The sequence below is a fragment of the Saimiri boliviensis genome, chromosome 10 (genome assembly GCF_048565385.1).
Source record: "Saimiri boliviensis isolate mSaiBol1 chromosome 10, mSaiBol1.pri, whole genome shotgun sequence".
NCBI lineage: Eukaryota > Metazoa > Chordata > Mammalia > Primates > Cebidae > Saimiri > Saimiri boliviensis.
Window position 1 is genome coordinate 9,986,332 of NC_133458.1, and position 25,851 is coordinate 10,012,182.

General features: G+C 45.4%; 1 protein-coding gene across 2 annotated transcripts in view; it reads right to left on the reverse strand.

Moving 5' to 3' along the window:
* The window catches only part of CNTNAP2 (contactin associated protein 2), a 2,246,749-nt gene that overhangs the window by 37,307 nt on the left and 2,183,591 nt on the right, over positions 1 to 25,851 (reverse strand). For both annotated transcript variants that reach the window (XM_074378960.1, XM_003929829.4), the window contains one exon: positions 11,419 to 11,658. In XM_074378960.1, coding sequence (XP_074235061.1) covers positions 11,419 to 11,658 — 240 coding nt within the window. The remainder of the gene's footprint in view (positions 1 to 11,418; positions 11,659 to 25,851) is intronic.

Sequence of the window (25,851 nt, forward strand, 5' to 3'; positions counted from 1 at the left end):
TTTTTGGAGGGTGTCTGTAAAGGCGGGAAAGAAACTGGACAAGATTTTTGTTTGCCTTTCGGGAAATTTCTCTGAGCTTTTCAAAATCTACAGCCTATGGGCAGCTTTGTTAAGGCCTGCGTTGAGGCAAGTAATCATTTGGTTACGAGATGCCCGGCTGTTTTCTGCAGGCTGATATTCCCAGGCTGGTTCCTCTCGGGGGACAGCAGCCACCCCTACAGGTTTAGTAGGGTCCTGCCAGTGAAGGTCATCAGCAGGTACCCGTGCTGCAAGCCACACTCTTTCCTTCTTTTCCAGGAGGAGAGAATACTACAGAGATCATGCCAGGTAAGTTCATTAGACTGGGTAAGATATTTAAATTCTTTGATGTAAGTGTCTGGATTGGAGGAGAAAGACCCGAGGTGCTTTTTTATTTGGGAGAGATCAGATAGATGGAAGGGGACATGAATGCGGACAATGCCTTCCACCCCGGCCACTTCTCTAAGGCGGAGTAAGTGAGCTGGCTGCTGGGAATGCCAGGTCTGGGAGCAAGTATGGGGTGGAGAAGGAACGGCGTGGGAGTTGGAAGCGGGGGTGGGGGAACGGATTGGACAGGGGAGGGGACAAAGGCAGAGCTAGAGCAGGGACAAAGGCAGAGGCTCTGGGCACTGGTGGGGAGAAGGGAAGTCAGCCGAGTCAAAAGAGGATGTGTCGTCTGCTGAGACTGTAGGAGGGGTTCAGTTGGGTTTCAAGCAGGTGAGGAGGATTTGGAAAGTGGAGTAGGACTGACGGAGGGAGGGGCGGTTGCAGAGGGTAAAGAAAGCCTGAACCTACGGAACCTCAGAACATTCACCACTGTGGTGGAAGAAATTTTCAAGGTCTTGAAGAATGTTGAAATTGAAAGTACCATTCTCAGGCTACTGAGAACCATTATCTCATTTACTATCTCATTTATATTGGGGCCGGGTTCCATTTCAGTAGAAAATTAATCATCGTGGGCCTGACTTCAGACTGGAGACCAAAGGTGTCCAGATTCCGGAGGAGACATCTTAAGGGGGGTAGTTTTAGATGGAACAGACAGGCCAGAAGATGAGGAGGCTGCTGAGAAGGTAGGTAGGAGAGAGCATCCTCTGCCCTGTTTCCTCTACCTGAGACAGTGAATTCGGAACAGTCACTGTCGAATTAGGCATCCCCAAGATGACAGGACTGAAGCCCCTGGGGCTGGAAGGGCATCCTCAGCCCAGCACTGGGACTTTCGGACAGAGACCAGATGGTTGAGGAACCTGGATGGAGGCAAACCTCTATTTACCTTACCAGCTAGGAGGTGATGATTTAGATGGAGATAACCACAGTCGGCAATGGACGTCTGGGGTTTCCCTCCTGGGTCTGGAAAGGGGTTTGGATGGTGGGGGGGTGCTAGCTGTGGCGGCAGAGAGAGAGAGAAAGGGTGGCCAGCATGTACTCCTGTCCCGGGTTTCAGCACCAAAATATAAGGCTGACCAAAAGGATGGAGAGGCAGACCCAAGGTCAGGTTTAGCAAGTTTATTTCAACCTGCCAGGCAGCAGCCTGGCTTCCAGACCATGGGGTTATATAGGGGATTTGCAGGTAGCTGGGTGTTATTCTAAGAAAAACCGCATCTTGGTTCTCAGGGACTGACCTTCTGCTTAATCGGGTCAACATCTTGGGTTCAAGCTGGGTGGGACCACATCCTGGAACCTAGGTGCCCTGTTTACAAGGCTTGAGGCCGTTTTTGTTATGAGCTCAGCTTAGCAGGGGAGAAACGAGAATGGGGAGGGGGTCTATGGGCTCGCCTCGCTGTGGCCCTAACACATACCAATTAGGGAAGTAAAAAGAACAGCTATTCAATAGACAGAGCAGCCCCAAGGGCTGCTGGTTGCCCATTTTTATGGTTATTTACTGATTTTATGCTAAACAAGGGGTGGATCATTCATGCCTCTCCTTATTAGACTCCATAGGGTAACTTCCTGAAGGTGCTATGGCATTTATAAACTGTCACGGTGCTGGTGGGAGTACAGCAGTGAGGATGACCAGAAGTCAATCTCATCTTGGTTATAATGGCTTTAGCTGGTATCTTTACTGCAGCTAGTTTTATCTGCAAGGTCTCTGTGAGCTGAATCTTGTGCTAGCCACCTATTTCATTCTGTGACCAAATGTCTTAACCTCCTAGGAACGCAGCCCAGTATGTCTCAGTGTGATTTTACCCTGCCCTATTCAAGATGGAGTTGCTCTGGTTCAGACACCTCCGATGGAAGCGTAGTCTTGACATCAGGGTTTTAAAAAGCTCCCCAGGTAATTTTAAAGTGCTTCCAAGATTGAGAAGCACTACATAAGATTAGAGCTTTTAAATTGCAGTGGTAAGTCACCAGGAACCATGATAAAACTGAATGCTGATTAGTCAGTGTGGGGTGGGGCCTGAGCTTCTGCATTTCTAAAAAGCTTCCAGGAGACCCAGTGCTGCTTGTTAAGGACTAAACTTCCAAGGCACCGGACCAGATAATGTACTTCCAAATATGCCCTCTAGTCAAGCCGCGACTCACGACCTGTTTTGGGGATGGGGTGGGGGAGCGGGTCTCTTCATTCAGAAAACACATTTTAACATTTGGTGCTGAAACCCAGGACAGGGGTACTCTGTTGGGGAGACCAGCCCCCTGTCCTCACTCCCCCTCTGAGAAGAGACCCACCTGAGACCTCAACACATCAGACCAGCCCAACTGCTCACGCTTATTGTGCCAAACAGCTCTCTTGCCACCTTCAGATCGGGTAAGTGGTCTCTCCCTCTTTGCCTTTAAATCTTTCTCCTTCTAGTAGAGACAAAGGAGACACTCGTTATCTGTGTAGAGACAGCTCTCCCTCTCAAAAACTCCAACATTAGTCATGGACTTGGGAAGACAGTCTTTGCGTGGTGTCTGGTCAATCTCGGGGACGCCTGCCTTGATCACTCACCCACGTTACAGCCCTGGGTTCAGTCTACTGAAAACCCTGTAGCTGCTCGCTCCTTCTCCTCCTCTCGACTCTGCTTCTCTCTTTAAAACTTATCTCCTAGGCCGGGCGTGGTGGCTCAAGCCTGTAATCCCAGCACTTTGGGAGGCCGAGGCGGGTGGATCACGAGGTCAAGAGATCGAGACCATCCTGGTCAACATGGTGAAACCCCGTCTTGACTAAAAATACAAAAAAATTAGCTGGGCATGGTGGCACGTGCCTGTAATCCCAGCTACTCAGGAGGCTGAGGCAGGAGACTTTCCTTTTTTTTTTTTTTTTTCGAGATGGAGTTTCGCTCTTGTTACCCAGGCTGGAGTGCAATGGCACAATCTCGGCTCACCGCAACCTCTGCCTCCTGGGTTCAGGCAATTCTCCTGCCTCAGCCTCCTGAGTAGCTGGGATTACAGGCATGCGCCACCATGCCCGGCTAATTTTTTGTATTTTTAGTAGAGATGGGGTTTCACCATGTGGACCAGGATGGTCTCAATCTCTTGACCTCGTAATCCACCCGCCTCGGCCTCCCAAAGTGCTGGGATTACAGGCTTGAGCCACCAGGAGGCGGAGGTTGTGGTGAGCCGAGATCGCTCCATTGCACTCCAGCCTGGGTAACAAGAGCAAAACTCTGTCTCAAAAAAAAAAAAAACCCAAAAACGTATCTCCTTGGCTGGGAAAATATTCCACCCTCTATTCCTCTGTCTTCGCCTCTAGCCTGCATCCTAAAAAACCTAAAACCTCTTCAACGGTCACCCAATCTGAAACCTAAATGTCTCTTTTTTTCTGTAACACAGCCTGGCCTCAATACAAATTAGACAATGGCTCCAAATGGCCAGAAAATGACACTTTCAATTTTTCTGTTCTGTGAGACCCACAAAAAAAATGGACAAATGGTCTACGATGCACAATGTCCAGGTATTTTTTTAAATACTCCAGTCCCTCCCTAATCTCTGCTCTCAGTGCCACCCATCCCAAATTGTCCTCCTCTCCCTTCTGCCCGTGACCCAGAAACCTCCTTGTCCATCATCAGCCCTTCTGACCTTTCTCCTCCCCACCTGTCTGAACCAAACCCCAATCCAGGCCCTAACATCCCCCCTCCCGCCCCCGCCCAGCCTCCCTCTTCTTCCTCTCAAACCCACTTCCTTATGTCCCTCCTGTCACCTCCCCACCTCATACCCGGTCCAGCTAAGTCCTCCGTCCCTGCCCAACAATTCCCCCTTCGAGAGGTGGCTGGAGCCAAAGGCGTAGTTAGGGTGCATGTTCCTTTCTCTTTATGTGACCTTGCCAAAACTGGCCACCGGTCAGGCTCCTTTTCGTCAGATCCTACTAAATATATACAAGAGTTCCAATACTTAACCCAGTCCTATAATCTCACCTGAAGTGACTTAAATGCCATCTTTCTTTCTACCCTCAGCCCTGAAGAATGCTTAATATGCATTTTATCACCCATTCAGCCCCCGACATTTAAAAAGCTACAGAAATTAGAATCTGGCCCTCAAACCCCGCAACAGGATTTAATCAACCTCACCTTCAAGGTGTTCAGTAATAGGGAAGAAGCTGCCCAGCGGCAGCGCATCTCAGAACTACAGAGGCTGCCTCTGCCAGAAGACAAACCCCAGCCACAGACGTCAGAGTGCCCAGACTGCAGCATCCAGTCGCCCCTCCCAGATCTTGTTTCAGGTGTCGGAAACCTGGACGCTGGGCCGAGGAATGCCCGCAGCCCGGATTCCTCCTAAGCCCTGCCCCGTCTGTGTGGGGTCCCCACTGAAAGTCAGCCTGTCTGACTCACGTTGCTGTTCCCAGAGCTCTTGGAGCTCCAACCCAAAGCTCCCGGACCGAACCCTGCCCAGATCTCCTTGGCTTGGTGGCTGAACCATCTCAGAGGTCCCCTGGACCATCACGGATACCGAGTTTTGGGTAAACTTACGGTGGAGGGTAAGTCCATCCCCTTCTTAATCAGTATGGAGTCCACACACGCCACGCTGCCTTCTTCTCCAGGACCTGCCTCCTTGGCCTCCATAACTGTTGTGGGAATTGACGGCAAGGGCTCCAGGCCTCTCAAAACTCCCCAAGTCTGGTGTCAGGCCAGCACTCCTTTCCACATTCGTTCCTACTCATCCTCACCTGTCCAGTTCCCCTGTGAGGCCAAGCTATCCTAGCAAAATTGTCTGCCTCCTTAACTACTCCGGGGCTACAGCCACATCTCATTGTTGCTCTCCTCGCTCAATAGCTCCCCTTATGTTCCCCAACCTTAACCCTAGAGTGCGGGACACCACCTCCCCATCCCTTACTACAGGTCACTCACCCCTCATCCCCTTAAAACCTAACCCCCCTCGTCCCGCCCAGCACCAGTACCCCATCCCAGCACAAGACTTAAAAGGCCTAAAGCCTTTTATTACTCACTCACTACAACATGGCCTTTTAGTTCCCACTGACTCACACTTCCCATAACCTACATGTCCAAAAACCAGACAGATCCTCCAGGCTAGTTCAAGACCTCCGCCACATCAGTCAGATTGTACTTCACGTCCACCTGGTTGTACCAAACCCCTGTACTCTCCTGTCTTCCATACCCCCTTCTACAACTCACTATTCTGTTCTTGACTTCAAAAGTGCTTTTTTCCAAAGCCCAAATTTCTTCCCCATTTGTTACCTATCTTGGCATAATCCTTTGCCAACATACGCACACTCCCTCTGCCAACCGTATCCAGTTAATTTCCCAAACCCCAAACCCATCCACTAAGCAGCAGCTTCTCTCCTTCCTAGGCGTTGTAGGATACCAGGTTTTGCCCTCCTAACCGAACACTTTATAAACTGGCAAAAGGAAACTTAGCTAACCCCCCATAGACCCCAAATCCTTCCCCATTCTTCCTTTTGCTCTTTAAAGAAGGCCTTAGAAACAGCCCCTGTAGTAGCACTCCCCAACTCCTCCCAACCCTGCTCCCTTCACGTGGCAGAAGCAAAAGGCTGCACGCACAGTCGGGGTTCTGACACAAGAGCCAGGTCCACAGCTGGTTGCCTTCTTGTCCAAACAACGTAACCTCACAGTTCTAGGCTGGCCGTCATGTTTACGCACTGTGGCTGCCACAGCTGTAATACTCCTAGAATCCCTTAAAATGACAGGCTGTGCTCCACTTACCCTCTCTAGCTGTCACAATCTCCCAGGTTTCGTTTCCTCTTCACACCTCACACACTTTCAGCCCCTCGCCTTCTCCAGCTTTCTGCACTTTCATTGAAACCCCCACCACAACCATTGCTCTTGGACCTGACTTCAACCCAGCCTTTCACTTAATACCCAACACAGACCCTGAACCCCATGACTGCATCTCCCTAATCCATATAGTGTCCTCCCCATTTCCCCATTCCCGACCACACATGGTTTACTGATGGCAGTCCCTCCAAGCCCAGTCGGCTGGCACTGGCCAAAGCTGGCTCTGCTGTTGTACCCCACTCATCGATGACCGAGCTGGCCACAGTCCCCGTCTTCCACTGCTTCTCAGCAAGCTGAACTGACTGCCTTAACCTGTGCTCTTACTCTTGCCAAAGGACTACAGTTAATACCTACACTGACTCCAAATACGCCTTCCACATCCTACACCACCATGCTGCCATATGGGCAGAAAGAGGTTTTCCAACCACACAGGGATCCTCTATTATCAATGCCCCCTTAATAAAGATCCTCCTTAGGGCCACTCTCTCCCCAGCCAAGGCTGGAGTGATCCACCGCCGAGGACACCAAAAACCATCAGATTCTCTTGCCCAAGGAAATGCCTTAGGCGACAAAACAGCCAAAGCAGCAGGGGACACCCCAGTACCTCCCCGACAAGGCCGGTATTTTTCCTCCTCATCTATCTCCCTTACCTTTTCTTCCTCCGAAAACTCACTATATCAGTCGCTTCCTACACAAGGCAAATGGTTCTTACACCACGGGAAGTTCCTCCTCCCGGCCTCACAAGCTCACTGTCCTCTCATCCTTTCACGACCGCTTCCATGTAGGATACGAGCCCCTGGCTAGTCTTTTAGAACCCCTTATTTCTTTTCCTTCATGGAATTCTATCCTCAGAACAATCACATCTCAATGTTCTATCATCTGTCACTCTACTCCTCAGGGCTTCCTCAGACCCCCTCCTTTTCTTATACACCAGGCCCACGGATTTTTCTCCTACACAAGCCTGCAAATCAACTTCAGGTTTCGCCTAGGTAGGCATTTACCTTGTCTCTCCCTCCATCCTTGGCTGCCTTCCCCTTGTTCACCAGATTCTCCTCCAGACCCCTCTTCCTGCCTGCTTATACCTAACTTTGCTAATGAAAGTGAATGGTTACTCACAGATACCAGACGCTTTCGCAAACACCATGAAAACAAAAGCTCTCCCTCCACACAGTTATCCTACCAAACTCCGCTACAGCTTTGAACAGCCACAGCCCTTGCTGGTTCCCTTGGTATTTGGGTCCAAAGTCCCAGCCCCCTCGGAACCCTTTCTCACCTTTTCAGTTTACACTTCCAGCTCTGTCTAAGCCGAGGACTTTTTTTCGTCTGTGGTTCTCCTCCTTACATCTGCCTTCCCACCAACTGGACAGGCGCTTGTACCCTAATTTTCCTTACTCTCCAAATTTGGTTTGTCAACGGAGACAAAAGCTTCCCTGTTCCCCTTGTGGTCCCAACATGACACAAGTGGGTCATTCCACTGATCCCCTTACTTGTAGGGTTAGGAATTACTACTGCACTCAACACAGGCACAGCAGGCCTTACCACTTCAACTGTCACCTTCCGTAGCCTCTCTAATGATTTCTCTGCTAGCACTGCAGAATTAACTTAATCACTATCCCTTCTTCAAGCTCAAGTAAATTCCCTAGCTGCAGTTGTCTTCCAAAACTGCTGAGGTCTTACTTTACTGACTGCTAAGAAAGGAGGTCTCTGTCTATTCTTAAATGAAGAATGTGTTTCTGTAAACCAGTCTGGCCTCATATATGATGCCATCAATAGATTAAAAGACAAAGCCGAAAAGCTCACTAATCAGGCAAATAAATGGTTATTCTGGACCTGGCTGGACTGGCTGGACAAGTCTGTCATGGCTTCTTCCAATCATTAGTCCTCTGATACCTGTCTTTCTCCTTCTCTTATTTGGACCGTGTGTTTTCTGATTAATCTCTCAATTCCTCCAAAAACTGTATACAAGCGATAACTAGTCAATACAACAAATGCTCCTTCTAACAACCACACAGTGTCACCCCTTGCCCCGAGATCGCCCAGCAGCCTAAATTCTTTCCCATTTTTAGGTTTCTGCATCACTCCCAATCCCTCTCAAAGAAGCCCTGAGAAACATCGCCCCTCTGTGTGAGCCTTCCTAATATTCCAGTGCCCTCCGCTCTTCATTTCCTTTTCCTTTATATCACTAATATAAAAAGACAGAACTGTAAGGTCTTTTAAGCCGACTGACCGTGCCACGGACAGCATGGTAACCTCTGTGACCCACACGTACATTCCAGATGAGTTCCTGGAACTAGAAAGTTTGAAGTAACTGGAAGACCACAAAAGGGGAAGAATGATCAACCCCCGCAGTGCCTAATTAACTTTGAGACATTCTTCTATTGTTCCCTATTCCTGCCTCAACTGATAAGGCAACTGGCTTTGTAATCAACCTTGGTCAACCTCATGGCACCAGACCCTGTGATCCCCTTCCAGCTTGCAAAAACTGCCCTGTACTGTAACTTCTGCAACTTTCCACTGCCTACCCCAAACCTATAAAACCGACTCGCATCCCACCGCCCTCCACTGACTCTCTTTTTGGACTCAGCCTGCCTGCACCCAGGTGAATAAACAGCCATGTTGCTCACACAAAGCCTGTTTAGGGGGTCTCTTCATTCAGAGTGCGTTTTAACACACAGGTTCAAGTGATTCTCCTGCCTCAGCCTCCTGAGTAGCTGGGATTATAGGCATGTGACACCACACCTGGCTAATTTTTGTATGTTAAGTAGAGAAGGGGTTTCACCATGTTTATCAGGCTGCTCTCAAACTCCTGACCTCAGGTAATTCGTCCACCTAGGCCTCCCAAAGTGTTGGGATTACAGTTGTGAGCCACCTCGCCCAGCCAACTGTTTTCTGTCCTTATAATTGGTTTCATGACAATTGGATTAATACTTCACCTGCTGGACACTGGGTAAGAGCTCTCCAAGTGTAAGAGGAAATTTTTCTGCAAATGGATCTCATGTTACATAGCATGGGCCTACTGTGATATCAGAGTTACGGAATTTTGACTTGAACATCAAATGCTAACAGATACGTTCCCTATATACATTTGCATAAATCAATCAAGGAGAATCCTGTAATCCCAGCACTTTGGGAGGCTGAGGTGGGTGGATCATCTGAGATCAGGACTTCAAGACCAGCCTGGCCAACATGGTGAAACCCCGTCTCTACAAAAATATAAAAATTAGGTGGGCATGATGGCAGGTGCCTATAATCCCAGCTACTCAGGAGGCTGACACAGGAGAATATCTTGAACTTGGGAGGTAGAAGCTGCAGTAGCCAAGATGGCACCATTGTACTTTAGCCTGGGCAACAGAGTGAGACTGATTCCATCCATCAGTCCATAAATGTCATGCACAAAGCATGACTTTTTAAAAATAAAGGAACTAAAACTCTTTGGTCCCTACAATCATGTGTCACAGATGTTAACAAACACGTTCCTAATGAAGTCATAATACGTAGGAACTCATACTGGCCCAAGGTAGGATCTAGATGTTTTAGAAACTAGTCTCTTCACCCTGATTTAGACCACAGGTGCTCACAGCCTCAGGCAGTGGGTCCCTTTGACAGTGGAAGGACTCGTGCATTACAAAGATCATTCATGGCATTTGTCTACTTGGGCATTTGGAGGAATTGATTTGAGAGATCTCTGTTCCTCTGTGGCCCTGATATGTCTTTTCTCCTCTTGTATTTTCACTCTTACTTTTCTTTCAGCATTAGGAACACTTTCCTTTGTTCAAGCCAGCCCATGAGGAAAAGCCAGACTTGCTGTATAATCCTAACAGCATTCATAAAAGGGAATTCTTCATATGTGCCCTTAGCACACAGCACCCTGTGTCAAGTTCTAGGAATCCACGTGTGAGGAACAAAGAGGGCTGTTTCGTCTGTAAATTGGCTATTCTGACAACAGGGCAATTTGGGCTTCTTTCTAAGCTTCACAAAGCTTCGCAGCACAACCCTGGCAAGGAATCACGATGACAATAGCTGCACCGAAGCCAGACCTTGGGCAGGGTCGGAACATGATTAAAGCAATCAAATGCACAAGGTTTAGAGAATGAGCTGTTACAAATTACAAGTTTGTGTGGCGAGAGGATTTCGAAGCGTTCACTCAACGTTCAAGCATTATAGCAAATTGTGTCCGATATAATAATAACCATGATGATTAATATCATCGTAGCTAAACTTTAACACTTGCTACATGCTTGTGATGCAACACATCACATTTAATCACACCACTTAAAATAGAATTCCATGAGTTAGGTCTTATTCACTCCATTTAGGGCGTGGGGAAACTGAGGAATGAGGTTATGAAAACTGCCCAAGGCTGATCTGCTGGTGAGAGGCAGTGATGGTGCTGGAATCCAGACCTTCCAGCTGTGCTGCTTCCTGCCTCACCACCTTCCTGTTTTTCGCATCAGCGACATCACATGTTGCCTGGAGACCCATTGAATGTTGGATTCGGAGGTTGGTTAGGGGCTACTCTTCCCTCCCCTTCTTTACCTCATGGGCGAAACAGCAGAAGCTTAGAGAGGTCACCTGAGTTGTCCAAGGCCAATTTATGTGGAGCTAGGAGTAGGAACCTAAGTCTCCTGAGATACAGCTTAATAGGCTCTCTACCACCCAGGCTGACGTATATACTCTTTTCATTCAATTTTTCAGCCAACAGCTATATCCTTCGAGTCCCGTGCTTTCAAATTACATGTCTTACCACTCAAAGAAGTGGGACTAAATTCACTGAGTTTTGCAAGCTTAAATGTACCTCTCAAAGATCTGGAAGCCTACAGTATCATTCATATAAATCATGGATCTCTATATTGCTTTAGGTAAATCTTTTCTTAAAACACAGACTATGTGGCCGCAAGTCATCGACAGTCATGAGGCAAAAGTGAGAAAGCGAACTGATAAAATCACCCCACAGTCATGGCACAGACATCAGTTTAGGCAACTCATAATTTCACTCATTGCAGAGTTAATAGTTCCTACATTCTTTACCTTCAACTTACTTATTTTTGGCCTGAAGGATTTCAGACGTGCGAAGTGCTGCCCTGAGAACTCCCTTCTCACACGTTCCTTTGCCCTTTCTTAATTCTCCACTGACACTACCAGTGAGGTGCTGATATTAAATCCATTCCATGGACCCAAGAGACTGAGATTTAAAGAAATGAAGCAATCTGCCTGAGATTGCTGGAGACCTTACCTGAATCCAGGTGATCCAGGTGCCAGGGGTCGGTGGCGGACGACATTGGGGAGAGGGTCAGCGGTGAGGCCCCGCAGTTGGACTCTACCAGCTCGCCCTGGATGTGGACGTGAGCTGAGGCGTTCGTCTGCCTCAAGGCAGCCTTGAGAGGGGCGATCTGGTTGAACTGGACTCTGGAGAGGCAACCAGTGAATCCTGGGGTGTTGTATTTGTGAATCTCTTGGTCAATTTTCCCTGTTTCTAAAAGAAAGAAATGAAAATGTTAACCGACTCACCATAGTCCAGCTGTACAACAAACCTGTCTGAATGCTTGTGTCCTAATCTTACCTTTAGGTTTCAGTTTAAGATGCTACATTGTTTTAGATGAAATATTAATGAGTCAGTAAGACTTAGGGCTACAGACGTCACTTTAAAGAAACCTTGTGTTACCAGGGAATATGGTAAGGTAAACTTGTGATAAAACAAAATACATTTCTAAGTACCTTCTGGCTACGTCAGATGCTGCTGAAACTCACAACACTGACTTGGTTCTGATTTTTCTCCTTATCTTTTCTGATGCTTCCCTGATCCTCTCAACAAATTGAACCAAGCAGCCCTGGGGTTCTGTTTTCTATCTCTTTCTTACTTTCTTCTTCAGTACTCCTTTAAAAAGGGAAAAGGAAAAGAACAAGAATTCTGGTAGCCTGTAGGTGAACATCTCCTTTCTTCAAAATCCAATCCCCTTGGAATTGAGATTTATGGAATCCCTGCTAATGTCTGGTGGAGGTTTTGGAAGTCAGCAAACTTTCCCAAATAATCACAAACATACACATGCATTGATGTCTTTTAGACATCAATCCATCTCCCTGCCACCTGCAGACTCAACATCTGAAACCAACTCAGCTCAGACGTGAGTCTGGGTAGAGGCATTTCCATGGTACCAACCTGCAACGTACCCACATATTGTTATATCAGTGAAATCAATGTCTTTTGGCCCTCTGTCCCAAGTTTTAGAAACTTATCTAACAGAAACAAATATTGAAAGAGATCTTAAATGCTTAAGAGCCCTTGGCTAGTGGGCTAGGTGGACTGACCTCAGAGCCTTTTAACCACTCCAACTTTCTGAGCCAAGAAACGACTAATGCATTTGGTGAAATTATCACAGCCTGTGGTAAAGCAGGCAGCATGTCTGCATGGGGCCCTGGAATGTGCTCTGCTAGAGGCAGGATTAGAACTAGAGTTTGAGGATGAAAGGAAAGAGATCGCCAGGCTGAGTTTGTAATGGGGCTTGTTACTGTGGGAAGTAAAAAAGTTCCCCTTCAAAGTTTCCTTTCTTGTTAAAGAATAAATCCTTTTTGCTTTTTTATTAATCACTCTTTGTTAAGTCCTATCCTATTTCCCACAGTAACAAGCCCCATTACAAACTGAGCCTGGCGATCTCTTTCTTTTCATCCTCAAACTCTAGTTCTAATCCTGCCTCTATCACTTGAAAAGGCAGAGGGACCACTGAGCTGTTAACACTTGGGCCATCCATGGAAAGCAGAGCTAAAAGAGCACTGGAACACTCCCTCTGGAGTTTCAGGGATTGCAGGCACCACCCCTAGATGCTGCCACGGGGCCTGCACAGAGTTCACTCCTGCTGGCACCCGAAAGTGCTCACCCTGGCTCCTGCACCCACTCACCTGCGTGCTTCCCCCTGCAAGGGGTGGAGCACAGTGGGTCCAAGTGAGTGGAGTTTGCTCCTGCCAGCGCTGAAGGAGCTGGTTGGTTCCAGTGTTCATGCACTCCAGTTCCTGCATTAGTTGCTACCATACTTCCTCCCATGAGGAGTTTGTGAGAGATGGGAAAGTTCTTCAAAGTTTATATCTTTCTTTATTTTTTTGAGACAGAGTTTTGCTCTGTCACCAGGCTGGAGTGCAGTGGCACGATCTTGGCTCACTGCAACCTCTGCCTCTCGGGTTCAAGTGATTCTCCTGCCTCAGCCTCCTGAGTAGCTAAGACTATAGGCATGCACCACCATGCCCAGGTAATTTTCGTATTTTTTTTAAGTAGAGATGGGGTCTCACCATGTTGGCCAGGATGGTCTCAATCTCTTGGCCTCATGATCCACCTGTCTTGGCTCACAGTTTATATCTTAGACTACAATGTCTTGCTCTATGGACATTTTCCGCTATTAGCATAAACATATACCCATGTATATATATTCTCTAAAGCAGCTACTTAAATCAGCTACCTTGACTCGCTCCGGCATGTCTGACCAGAACGGGGCAAGCTCCAAACCCTGGTGCATGCCATTCCTCATTTGGAAACCCTCCTGACCTTCTCCTGACTAGCTTCCTCTTCTTCCTCATCTTCTTTCCCCTTACCTGTTCAGGAAATTTCCAAGTTTTTAGCCAATTGGGTCAAGCATAGAATGTGAGGTCCTGTTCTGGCCAATGGAAACTGGACACAGCAATATGGTGACTGTGTCAGGTTATAAAAGTTATAAATGTCCCTGGCTCTTTTGTTCAAGTGTGATCTCGTGGCAAGAGTGCTGGCAAGTTGCACCCTTCCTGTAGGAAGTAAACTAGCCTTGCTGAGTGATCCACTGTCTCGGTGTGGATTCTTCCAGACGTTATAAACCTGTTTCCAACAGAGTCGAAAGCTGCAAGCTGGGTAAGTGAGGCACCCCTGTTGCGGGTCACTGCTCTAATATCCTGCTTCGATATTAGAGCACAGACCAAGAACAGTACATGTTGGGAGGCACTGTGCTTAGTATTTATTATTCAGTATTCTACTAAGTCTCCTGGCAACCCTCTGAGCGAAATAGGATTGCCCCCCAACTGACAGATGAGGAAACCGAGGCTTAGAGAAGGCTTTGCCAGTGAATACATATTTATGTTTCATATAAAAAACAGAACTCAAATATTTTGTAGTAATCTCAATTTCGTCAAAAAACAGACTGTATTATGTTGTTTTTTATGTTCATATAGACTTTTGATATTTCTAGTCAGGGACCCCATAGAAATGGCAGAGTGAGGTTTTTAGAATAAAAATGTAAATGGTTGTTAAAACTGCTTTAAGACTGCGTTTCATTAGAGGCTGAGCCAATCATTTGATTTTCAAAAATGTGGTAAACTGATGTCAGATCTTCCTTAGCATCATTTAAAGCACCAGAAAGTTACAGAAATGCTTGTCTGGAAGAAGATTCCATATTTCTTAAGAACATGTACAAATCATAGTATAGCTATCTTTTTTTGAGTTTATTACAAGTAAATTATGTTATTCTATAATTGTTGAAATCAAATATTAAAATGCCATTTACTGTAAGAAACAACGTTCTGCCTGGAGGTGTCTTGGGTAAGGTGTTATTTGTGAGAGAAACTTGCTTTAAAAATGCAAATTTGAGAAATGCAGTACAATCACTTTTAAAGTTACATTCTCAAGTGGCAATCAGTACTTTAACATCTTCTATTCATAACGATATGTGTTCCAGAAAATAGCCCACTTAAAACACTGACACAATTCCGAGTAACACCTTAACATGAAACGCTCACGATAGTACTTTTAAGGAAATGCAGCAACTCCATTTGCGATGCATTAGCGTGCTCTCCCGCTCCTTGTTCAGTTGCTGAACACCAAGTGACAGGCGAGAATGTTGTGAGAAATGAAAGAAAAAAAGGTACCTGAGCGGGAAACACAGGGAGAATAAAGCCAGCTCCATGGAGGACAGAGATGTGCTTGGAGCTTTGTATACAAACTCCAGCTCCTTCTCAGCGATTGGACAAGCATTCATTTATTTGGATAGGCGTTCATTCATTCATTCATTCATTCATTCGTTCATTCATGAGACAGGGTCTAGCTCTGTCATCCAGGCTGGAGTGCAAGGCACAATCTCGGCTCATTCTCGACCTTCTGGGCTCAAACAATCCTCCCACCTCAGCCTCCTAAGTAGCTGGAACCACACTCATGTTCCACCACCTGATCTCGGCTCACTGCAATCTCTGCCTCCTGGGTTCAAGCAAGTCTCCTGCCTCAGCCTCCCGAGCAGCTGGGACTACACACATGGGCCACCATGCCCAGCTAATATTTTTTTTTTTTTCGTATTTTTAGTAGAGATGGGGTTTCACCATGTTGGCCAGGATGGTCTTGATCTCCTGACCTCATGATCTGCCTACCTCAGCCTCCCAAAGTGCTGGGATTACAGGCGTGAGCCACCCACTGTCCCCGGCAAGATATTTCTTATTTTCCTTTGGGATTATTTAAATGTACCTATATCTTCTTCTTGTGTATCCCACGGGATCTATTCACCAGATGATTTTTGTTAGGTTTTATACTTTTTAGTTTTCTATCCATATTCCTTTTTTAGGAGGGGGATATGATATTATGAGATACAAAGAATCACTGTCAACTTCACTTTCTACTTGTTATGAAACAGGAAAAAGAGTCTAGGGCATCAATGAGACTTAATTTAAGACTCTTGACTAAGTATCTACTGTGTGCTCCCCACTGTGCTAGGGATTATGGAAATCAACTTTCGTAGAATCTGCAGGGTCAACACAGATAGCCAAACCTGGTCCCAGCCCTAACGCAGCACACCTTCGCTCTGCAAGGACCACAGTACAGCCTGCCCCAAAGCACTGTGCACTGTTCTTTCCTTCCCTCTGTTCTGGGGTGAAGTATGTCACACTGGTGGCACGGGGGTCTTTAGGTAAATCAGACTGCGAGCTAAATAACATCCAATCAGAGGGCGAGGAAGTTATTCCTTCCCCAGTTCCCTTTCGGTTCCTTAGTCTCAGGCTGGCTCAGTGCGGGGCTGGACTATCTTTATCACGTTGCCAATACCTGCTCTTTTCCGTTTTTAACAAAAAGGGATCAGACCTCAGACCTGGATGCTTGGGTGGGCAATAGTGCCGAATTTCATTATATTTTTATATTGCATTTTTTAGCACCACCATGTCATGACAGCAAGCAATACTGGCATTTCATTTCATGGTAGTACTGCAAAATTTCTCTTTAACATAAACCGTTTAACATAAGTTTATTTATGTAAAAATCGTGAGTCCATTTAAAGAAAAGTAACAGTAAAGGAGGTTACTAGAATGGCAAAAATGTCATCGGAAATGGCAAAAATTGTAACCTTGGTCCTCAAATGACTCTTGTTTGGGGAACATTGTTGGAGAGGAGCTTGATGCCTCTCTTAGACCCTGGATGTTCTGCCTTAAGAGCCTCTGTTCCATTCAGGTATAATCCATCCTCTCCCCTCACACCTGGTGTCAGTCGCTATCCGTCACTCTAGAACACCAGAGACCCCGGCTCGGTGCGGCTTCCTCCTGGATTCTGCTCCCGGCTCTACCTAACTGGACCAGGTGTGGTCTTTCTCTCTTCCGATGGGCCAGAGGCCAGAAGTTGTGACTTTCCTGGATTTAAAGTTTTCTTGACAGCTGGGCCTGAATGTCTCTTCCCTAAAATGTCTAAAATAATTCCTTGAACAAAGTAATCACCGGTGACTGTAGGAATGAATATACAGATGCTTTTCAACTTATAATGGGGTTACGTCCCCATAAACCCATCATAAGGTAGAAATATTGTAAATCAAAAATGGGTTAAATACATGTAACCTACTGATCATAGCATAGCCCAGCTTACCTTAAATGTACTCAGAACACTTACATTAGTCTACAGTTCAGCAAAATCATCCAACACAACACCTATTTTATAATAAAGTGTTGAAAGTGAAAAACAGAATGGTGGTATGGGTACTGAAAGTATGGTTTCTACTGAATGCATATCACTTTTGAACACTGGTAAAGTTGAAAACTTGTAAGAGAAACCATCCCAAGTCAGGGACTGTCTATAACTGAAGCCCTTTCCTCAACAATCTGTCATTCGTAGTTTGGTTGGGTGGGACAGGACCAAGCACTGTGGAAATTAGAACAGTCATAGTTAGCTGTAGTTGAAGTTTGTTTTCAGCTTCATGGAGTAAACAGGTGCAGAACATAGCTTGGAAAGAGGAGGGGGAGGTATTCAGCGTACTCAGGTGTTCACCAGCGTATTCAGAACCAGTAGATCGTTATATGTTATTTCCAGCAGTACTATTACCTGGAAATCTATCTATCTCATTAAAAATGGACCTGTCGGCCGGGTTAGGTGGCTCATGCCTATAATCCCAGCACTTTGGGAGCCCGAGGGGGTAGATCATGAGGTCAAGAGATCGAGACGATCCTGGTCAACATGGTGAAATCCTGTCTCTACTAAAAAAAAAAAAAATACAAAAATTAGCTGGGCATGGTGGCGCACGCCTGTAGTCCCAGCTACTCGGGAGGCTGAGACAGGAGAATTGCTTGGACCCAGGAGGTGGAGGTTGTGGTGAACTGAGATTGCGCCATTGCACTCCAGCCTGGGCAACAAGAGCGAAACTCCATCTCAAACAAAAGGACTTGTCACTGGGCATGGTGATTCATGTCTGTAATCCCAGCACTTTGGAAGGCCAAGGCTGGTAGATTGCAAGGTCAGGAAACTGAGACCATCCTAACTAACACGGTGAAACTCCATCTCTACTAAATATACAAAAACTTAACTGGACATGGTGGCATGTGCCTGTCGTCCCAGTCACTTGGGAGGCTGAGGTAGGAGAATCGCCTGAACCTGGTAGGTGGAGGTTGCAGTGAGCCGAGATCACACCACTGCACTCCAGCCTGGGAGACAGAGCAAGACTCTGTCTCAAAAAGAAAAAAAAAAAGGACTTGTCTTTCAAAACATTGTTGTATTGCTTTAAAACTGACACCCAAAGGAATTGATACATTTCTCTCCTATGATGGAAGGCAAGACTTAACACTGAACACTCACTGCTATGTAAACCCTCCAGAGGCCTCATGCATGGAACAGTGATTCTATGTATCTTGTGGAGTAAGTGGAAAGTGGGTTTGAAATTGCTGTCTGAAGTTTTAAATGCTCCTTAGAAAATCAGACAGAAGTACAATAGGTGAGTAGTCACCTGATGTACACTTGAAAACATGGCCAGGGGTTGCTGGGCCAGCACCTGAAGCTCCCGGTGTCTCTCAGTGTGAGCATCTGGGCCTCTTGGAGAAAGAGCAGTAGAATTTGCATTTATCAGGTAGTATGCAATAATTTGCATTATTCAGTTTTTTCATTCTAGTCCCGTTTGGCCATAGTTGAATGAATGGGAGTCTAAATGGTGAGGGGAATAAATCAATGGGAAGTAACCATAACAACAACAAAAAGCCAAAAGTGTTCATCTAAAAAAACAACAAACCAAATAAGCCTCATTCCTTAGTTCAAACATGGTCAGATGGTAAACATCAGGCAGGGTGTGGAAATGCTGGCCTCCAGGTTCCCTGTCAGCTCCTGCTCTAATAGACTGCAGTTTTCGATCAGTAATGTCTTGCCAATCAGCTAGCTGCCTTTCCAAAGAGGCACAGCCAGAATTAAATCTGTATCCATAATTGATGTATATGATTATGTACTATGACATTTTATTCATCCCTTAAATAAAGACATGAATGACATTTCATCATATTTATTAGATGCTTTTCTTGCTTATGAAGAAATATGCAGGACTAAAATATGCAGGTATAATTTACACAGTTCTGACCTATGAATCGCACTAACTCAATTTGCAGAGGTGGAATGCTGGGAGAAGCAGAATCATTTTTCCTTCTGTCGCTGCCACATTTTGAATTTTAATTATTTTTAGGGACGGTCTCACTGTCACCCAGGCCAGAGTGCAGTGATGCGATCACAGGCCTCACTGTATTCTCAAACCCAAGGGCTCAAGTGATCCTCTTACCTTAGCCTCCTAAGTACCTGGGACTACAGGCGCACACCACTATGCCTTGCTTAAATTTTTTTTTTTTTTTTTTTTTTAGAGACAGGGTCTTATGATGTTGCTCAGGCTGGTCTCAAACTCCTGGCTTCAAGGAGTCCTACCCAATCAGCCTCCCAAAGTGCTGGGATTATAGATGTGAGCCACTGTACCTGGCCTCTGGTGCTTTTTAACTCGTAAATCTTTTTCTAAGGACTGATAAAACAAAACTGGATTTGTTTCTTTCCAGAGACAACAATAAAAGTAAATGTGTTCATACAGCCTACTATACTGTTTTTCAAAAATATAAAAGTATTACATTTTTATTTGTATCAATTTATCACAGCTCCTGAGTTTTTATGGATACTAAATAGGTTGAAGTTGTCACCCACATTTCTAAAATCTAGACTGAAAACAAAAAAAACTTATGATTGCTGGTTAATCTCAAAATAGAGGTGTAATGGCTGGGCAAGGTGGCTTATGCCTGTAATCCCAGCACTCTGGGAGGCCGAGGCAGGCTGATCACGAGGTCAAGAGTTCGAGACCAGCCTGGCCAACATAGTGAAATGTTGTCTCTACTAAAGATACAAAAAATTAGCCGAGCATGTTGGTGTACACCTGTAATCCCAGTTACTTGGGAGGCTGGGGCAGGAGAACTGCTTGAACCTGGGAGCCAGAGGTTGCAGTGAGCTGAGATCATACCACTGCACTCCAGCCTGGGCAACAGGGTGAGACTCCATCTCAAAACAAAACAAAACAAAACAAAAAACAAAACAAAGCAAATATAGTTGCGATTACACAGTATCAAAAACATTGATACAAAAGAGATGATCCCTTAAATGTTTCCCAAACACCAGACATTTGGAATGGGTCAGAGCACACATCTGATAAGTGGATTTTCCACTTCCTTCCTGGATGTTTCAAGTTGTAGGATTGTAAGATAGAAAGCGTGGAAGGTGCTGGTGCCCCATTCCTCACTGTCAGGTGCCCTGTCATATGGCAAGATTTTTTTAGGGCTAAGAATAACAAGCTCTACTGAAAGTAACAAGAACTTTCAGAATAATGGATGTACCTGTCAGTCAAACCACAGAGCAGGGTGCTGTGGATTACTTCATGGGTAATTAGGTCTGATTTGACTTCTTTGAATCCAGTAAATTGAAGCTATGTGTCCTAGCTATTTGCTGCTGGGAAACAGAACCCTAACATGCGTCCTGAGTTTCCCATAAGCTGGCAATGAACAGACCTGCTTCTTACTCTATTGGAATGTATTCCACTTTTGCATTTTAACTTGGTAGCAGCAGAAATAGAATCCTGTGTACAAAATTACCAACTGTAGTACAGAAAAATAATTTCTCTCTGTGTGTGCTCCGCTTCTGCTAAAATTTTTTTTAGGCTTTTGAAAACCAGATTAAACTCTAGCCAACACCATTAAAAAAAAAAATGAGCTTCACTTATCAAGTTTTGAGAAAAAAAAAGTCGAAGTATACTCTAAAATAATGATAAATGACAAAAAGCATAGTGTGGTAAATACTAGGCAGTAATATGATTTTCAGCTCCATTATAATCTCCTGGGACCACGCTCCTTCCTACCTGTGGTCCATCCTCTTCCAAAGCACCATTCCGTGGCCCTGACTGTACTATTCAAATGTATTAGAATGAGACCATGTTATCTTTGTCTTGACCACAAGAATGTCATGAAAACATCTCTAAGCCACTGGTAGGTATGCCGGCCAAGACTAGCAGAGGGCCACTGGAAACTAACTCTGGGGAGCAGGGGAATTTGAGATGATGGGAAAAAAGGGTAAAAGGTGTTGACCTCATGCATTTCACCAGCAGCATAACAAAGTGTAGGCTAGGAAACATATGCTCATAAAGTTTTGGATTTCCAGATAATGTCAAGTTGAATGGTTCAGTAAAATAAAAAGTAGCCATTTTTTATTTTTCCTCCTTTGTTTTCACTTGTGTTAAAATTCTTATCCCAGGAGGCCTCTATAGCTATCTTACGAGAGAGAGAGAGAGAGAGAGAGAGAGAGAGAGAGAGAGAGAGAGAGACAGACAGACAGACAGAAAGAGAAAGAGAGAGAAAATCCTTTGAGGACTAAGAATGCATGAAAGCACAAACATCAGGAAATGGACTTGAAGAGATTGAAAGTGATGGTTTCCCCCAGGCCATGAGCCAGTCAAGCACACAAAGAAACTGAGGGAGAGGGGGGATGCCGGGAAGATGACCGGCTAAGAGCAGCTCAGGACTTCAGCTCCCAGTGAAAGTGCAGAGGGTGAGTGGACGCCGCATTTCCAGATGAATTTTTATTGCCCACAGACCAGGAGATACCCAGGCAGAGGGGTCGCCAGCGCCGCAGTCCCGGCCGGTGCGGCTGTTTTGCCCCCATGGGGCTGATTCCGCCCGCGCAGCTGATGTGACCACGCCTTGTCACGGAGGTTCTCCGTACAAAAGCCACTGGTCTGGGAGCCCTCTTAGCTGGTGATCGGAGCCCTGAGATGGCAGAGTTGCCCATTCATCTGAAATAGCGAGCCAGGCCAGGAGATTCCTAGGCAAAAAATCCGCCAGGAGCCGGCCCCACTGTTGGAGCCGACTCCGTGAGTCGCAGCATGGGAGATCCCGGCACCTTTTCAACAAGCGACTGGAACGTGGGGTCGTTCAACTTAAAAGAAAAGACTCTGAGTCAGAGAGCCAGGTGATCAGGCTCGGTTGGTCCCAACCCCCCATCCCCAACAACAACAAAAACGACAACAAAAACAGTAATTGAAAATGCTCTGGGTTGAGTGTTTCACAGCAAGCACAGCTGAACCAAGGATGGGCCAGCTCGGTGGGGGAGGGGCGTCCGCCATTACTGAGACTCTCCACCACTACGGAGGCGGGCTGCCGTTGCCGAGGCAACCCGCCATTGCCGAGGCAACCTGCCACAACAGAGAGAGTCCGCCATAACAGAGGCGGGGCCACGATTGCCGAGGCAGTTCTAACTACTCCCATATAAACAGGACTGCAGGGAAGAGCACAGGGCAGCTGGGCAGAGCCCACAGCAGCTCAGCAAAGCCTCTGCGGGCAGGCAGTGGCTAGGCGTGCTGCTAGCTGGGCGGGTCAGACCTAAAAGAAAAATCAAAAGGGGCAGCAGCACAACGGAAACTCATAAAGCCCCAACTGTCTGGGACAGAGCACCTGGAAACAAAAAGTGCTTTATGAGTTCAGTTGCAGCAGACCTAAACGTACCTGCCCGGCAGCTCTGAACGAACAACGGAGCTCACAGCTCAGGACTTAAGCCCCAATGAAAGATAGACTGTCTCCTCAAGTAGCTCCCTGACCCCCATAGATCCAAAGAGTCACCTCATAAAGGAGAGAACGGACTGACAGTAGGCGAGCATCCTTCTGGGACAAAGATAGCAGAAGAGGAAACTGGTAGCAACCCTTACTGTTCTGCAGCTGCTGCAGGTGATCCCCAGGCAAGCAGCGCCTGGAGAGGACCTCAGCAGTCCTAGAGCAGAGGGGCCAGGCTGTTAGAAGGAAAGCTTAAAAAAAAAAAAAAGAAGTAACTTCCGCATCCACGAACCAGAAGCTCACTCAGAGATCCAATCCGGAAGACAGTAACTACAAAGACAACAGGTGGATAAATCCACAAAAATGGGAAGAAACCAGCGCAAAAAGTATGAAAACTCCCGAAACCAGAACACCTCTCCTCCTAAAAGGGATCACAACTCCTCACCAGCAGGGGAACAAGACCGGATGGGGAAGGAGTGTGATGAAATGACAGAATCAGACTTCAGAAGGTGGGTAGTAAGAAACTACAGTGAGCTAAAAGAACATGTTCTAACCCAATGCAAAGAAACTAAGGACGTTGAAAAAAGATTGGACGAAATGCTAATGAGAATGGACAACAGAGAGAGAAATATAAGTGAATTGATGGAGCTGAAAAACACAACACGAGAACTTCGTGAAGCATGCACAAGCTTCAACAGCCAAATTGACCAAGCAGAAGAAAGGATATCAGAGGTCGAAGATCAACTCAATGAAATAAAAAGAGAAGGCAAGAACAGAGAAAAAAGCACAAAAAGGAATGAAAAAAATCTTCAAGAAATGTGGGACTATATGAAAAGACCTAATCTACGTTTGATAGGTGTACCTGAATGTGATGAAGAGAATGAATCCAAGCTGGAAAATACTCTTCAAGATATTATCCAGGAAAACTTCCCCAACCTAGCAAGGCAGGCCAATATTCAAATACAGGAAATACAGAGAACACCACAAAGATATTCCTCAAGAAGAGCAACCCCAAGGCACATAATCATCAGATTCACCAGGGTTGAAATGAAAGAGAAAATGCTAAGGGCAGCCAGAGAGAAAGGTCAGGTTACCCACAAAGGGAAGCCCATTAGACTCACAGCAGATCTCTCAGCAGAAACCCTATAAGCCAGAAGAGATTGAGGGCCAATATTCAACATCCTTAAAGAAATGAACTTTCAACCCAGAATCTCCTATCCAGCCAAACTAACCTTCATAAGTGAAGGAAAAATAAAATCCTTTGCGAACAAGCAAGTACTCAGAGATTTTGTCACCACCAAACCTGCTCTACAAGAACTCCTGAAAGAGGCTCTACATATATAAAGGAACAACCAGTACCAGCCTCTGCAAAAACATACCAAATGGTAAAAGAGCATCAACACAATCAAGAATCTGCACCAACTAAGTAATAAAACAGCCAGGTAGCATCAAAATGACAGTATCAAATTCACACATAACAATACTATCCCTAAATGTAAATGGACTAAATGCCTCAATCAAAAGACACAGACTGGCAAATTGGATAAAAAGCCAAAACCCATCAGTGTGCTGTATCCAGGAAACCCATCTTACATGCAAGGATTCACAAAGGCTCAAAATAAATGGATGGAGGAAGATCTACCAAGCAAATGGAGAGCAAAAAAAAAAAGCAGGAGTTGCAATTATCATCTCTGATAAAATAGACTTCAAAGCAACAAAGATCAAAAGAGACAAAGAAGGACATTACATAATGGTAAAAGGATCACTGCAACAAGAAGAGCTAACGATCCTAAATATATATGCACCCAATACTGGAGCACCCAGATACATAAGGCAAGTTCTTAATGACTTACAAAGAGACTTGGACTCCCACACAATAATAGTGGGAGACTTTAACACTCCATTGTCAATATTAGACAGATCAACTAGACAGAAAATCAACAAGCATATCCAAGACCTGAACTCAGACCTGGAACAAGCAAACCTAATAGACATTTACAGAACTCTCCACCCCAAATCCACAGAATATACATTCTTCTCTGCACCACATCACACCTACTCTAAAATTGACCACATAATTGGCAATAAATCACTCCTCAGCAAATGCAAAAGAACGGAAATCATAACAAACAGTCTCTCAGACCACAGTGCAATTGAGTTAGAATTCAGAATGCAGAAACTAACTCAGAACCGCACAGCTTCATGGAAACTGAACAACTTGCTCTTGAATGTTGACTGGATAAACAATGAAATGAAGGCAGAAATAAAGATGTTCTTCGAAACCAATAAGAATGAAGACACAACATACCAGAATCTCTGGGACACATTTAAAGCAGTCTCTAGAGGAAAATATATAGCAATGAGTGCCCACATGAGAAGAAAGGAGAGATCTAAAATTGACACCCTATCATCAAAATTGAAAGAGCTAGAGGAGCAAGATCAAAAAAACTCAAAACCTAGCAGAAGACAGGAAATAATTAAGATCAGAGCAGAACTGAAGGAAATAGAGACACAAAAAAACTCTTCAAAAAATCAATAAATCCAGGAGCTGGTTTTTCGAAAAGATCAACAAAACAGACCACTAGCCAGATTAATAAAAAAGAAGAGAGAATAACCAAATTGATGCAATAAAAAATGATAAAGGGGATATCACCACAGATTCCACAGAAATTCAAACCATCATCAGAGATTTTTACAAACAACTCTGTGCACATAAACTACTAAACCTGGAAGAAATGGATAAATTCCTGGACACCTGCATCCTCCCAAGCCTAAACCAGGAAGAAGTTGAAACCCTGAATAGACCAATACCAAGGTCTGAAGTTGAGGCAGCAATAAAGAGCCTACCACCCAAAAAAAGCCCAGGTCCAGATGGGTTCACAGCCGAATTCTACCAGACATACAAAGAGGAGCTGGTACCATTCCTACTGAAACTATTCCAGACAATCCAAAAAGAGGGAATCCTTCCCAAATCATTTTATGAGACAAACTTCATCCTGATACCAAAACCCGGCAGAGACTCAACAAGAAAAGAAAACTTCAGGCCAATATCCATGATGAACATAGATGCAAAAATCTTCAATAAAATACTGGCAAGCCAATTGCAACAGCATATCGAAAAGCTTATCCACCATGATCAAGTAGGATTCATCCCGGGGATGCAAGGCTGGTTCAACGTATGCAAGTCTATAAACATAATTCACGACATAAACAGAACCAAAGACAAAAACCACATCATTATCTCAATTGATGCAGAGAAGGCCTTTGACAAAATTCAACAGCCCTTTATGATAAAAACCCTCAATAAACTAGGTATTGACGGAATGTATCTCAAAATAATAAAAGCTATTTACGACAAACCAACAGCCAATATCAT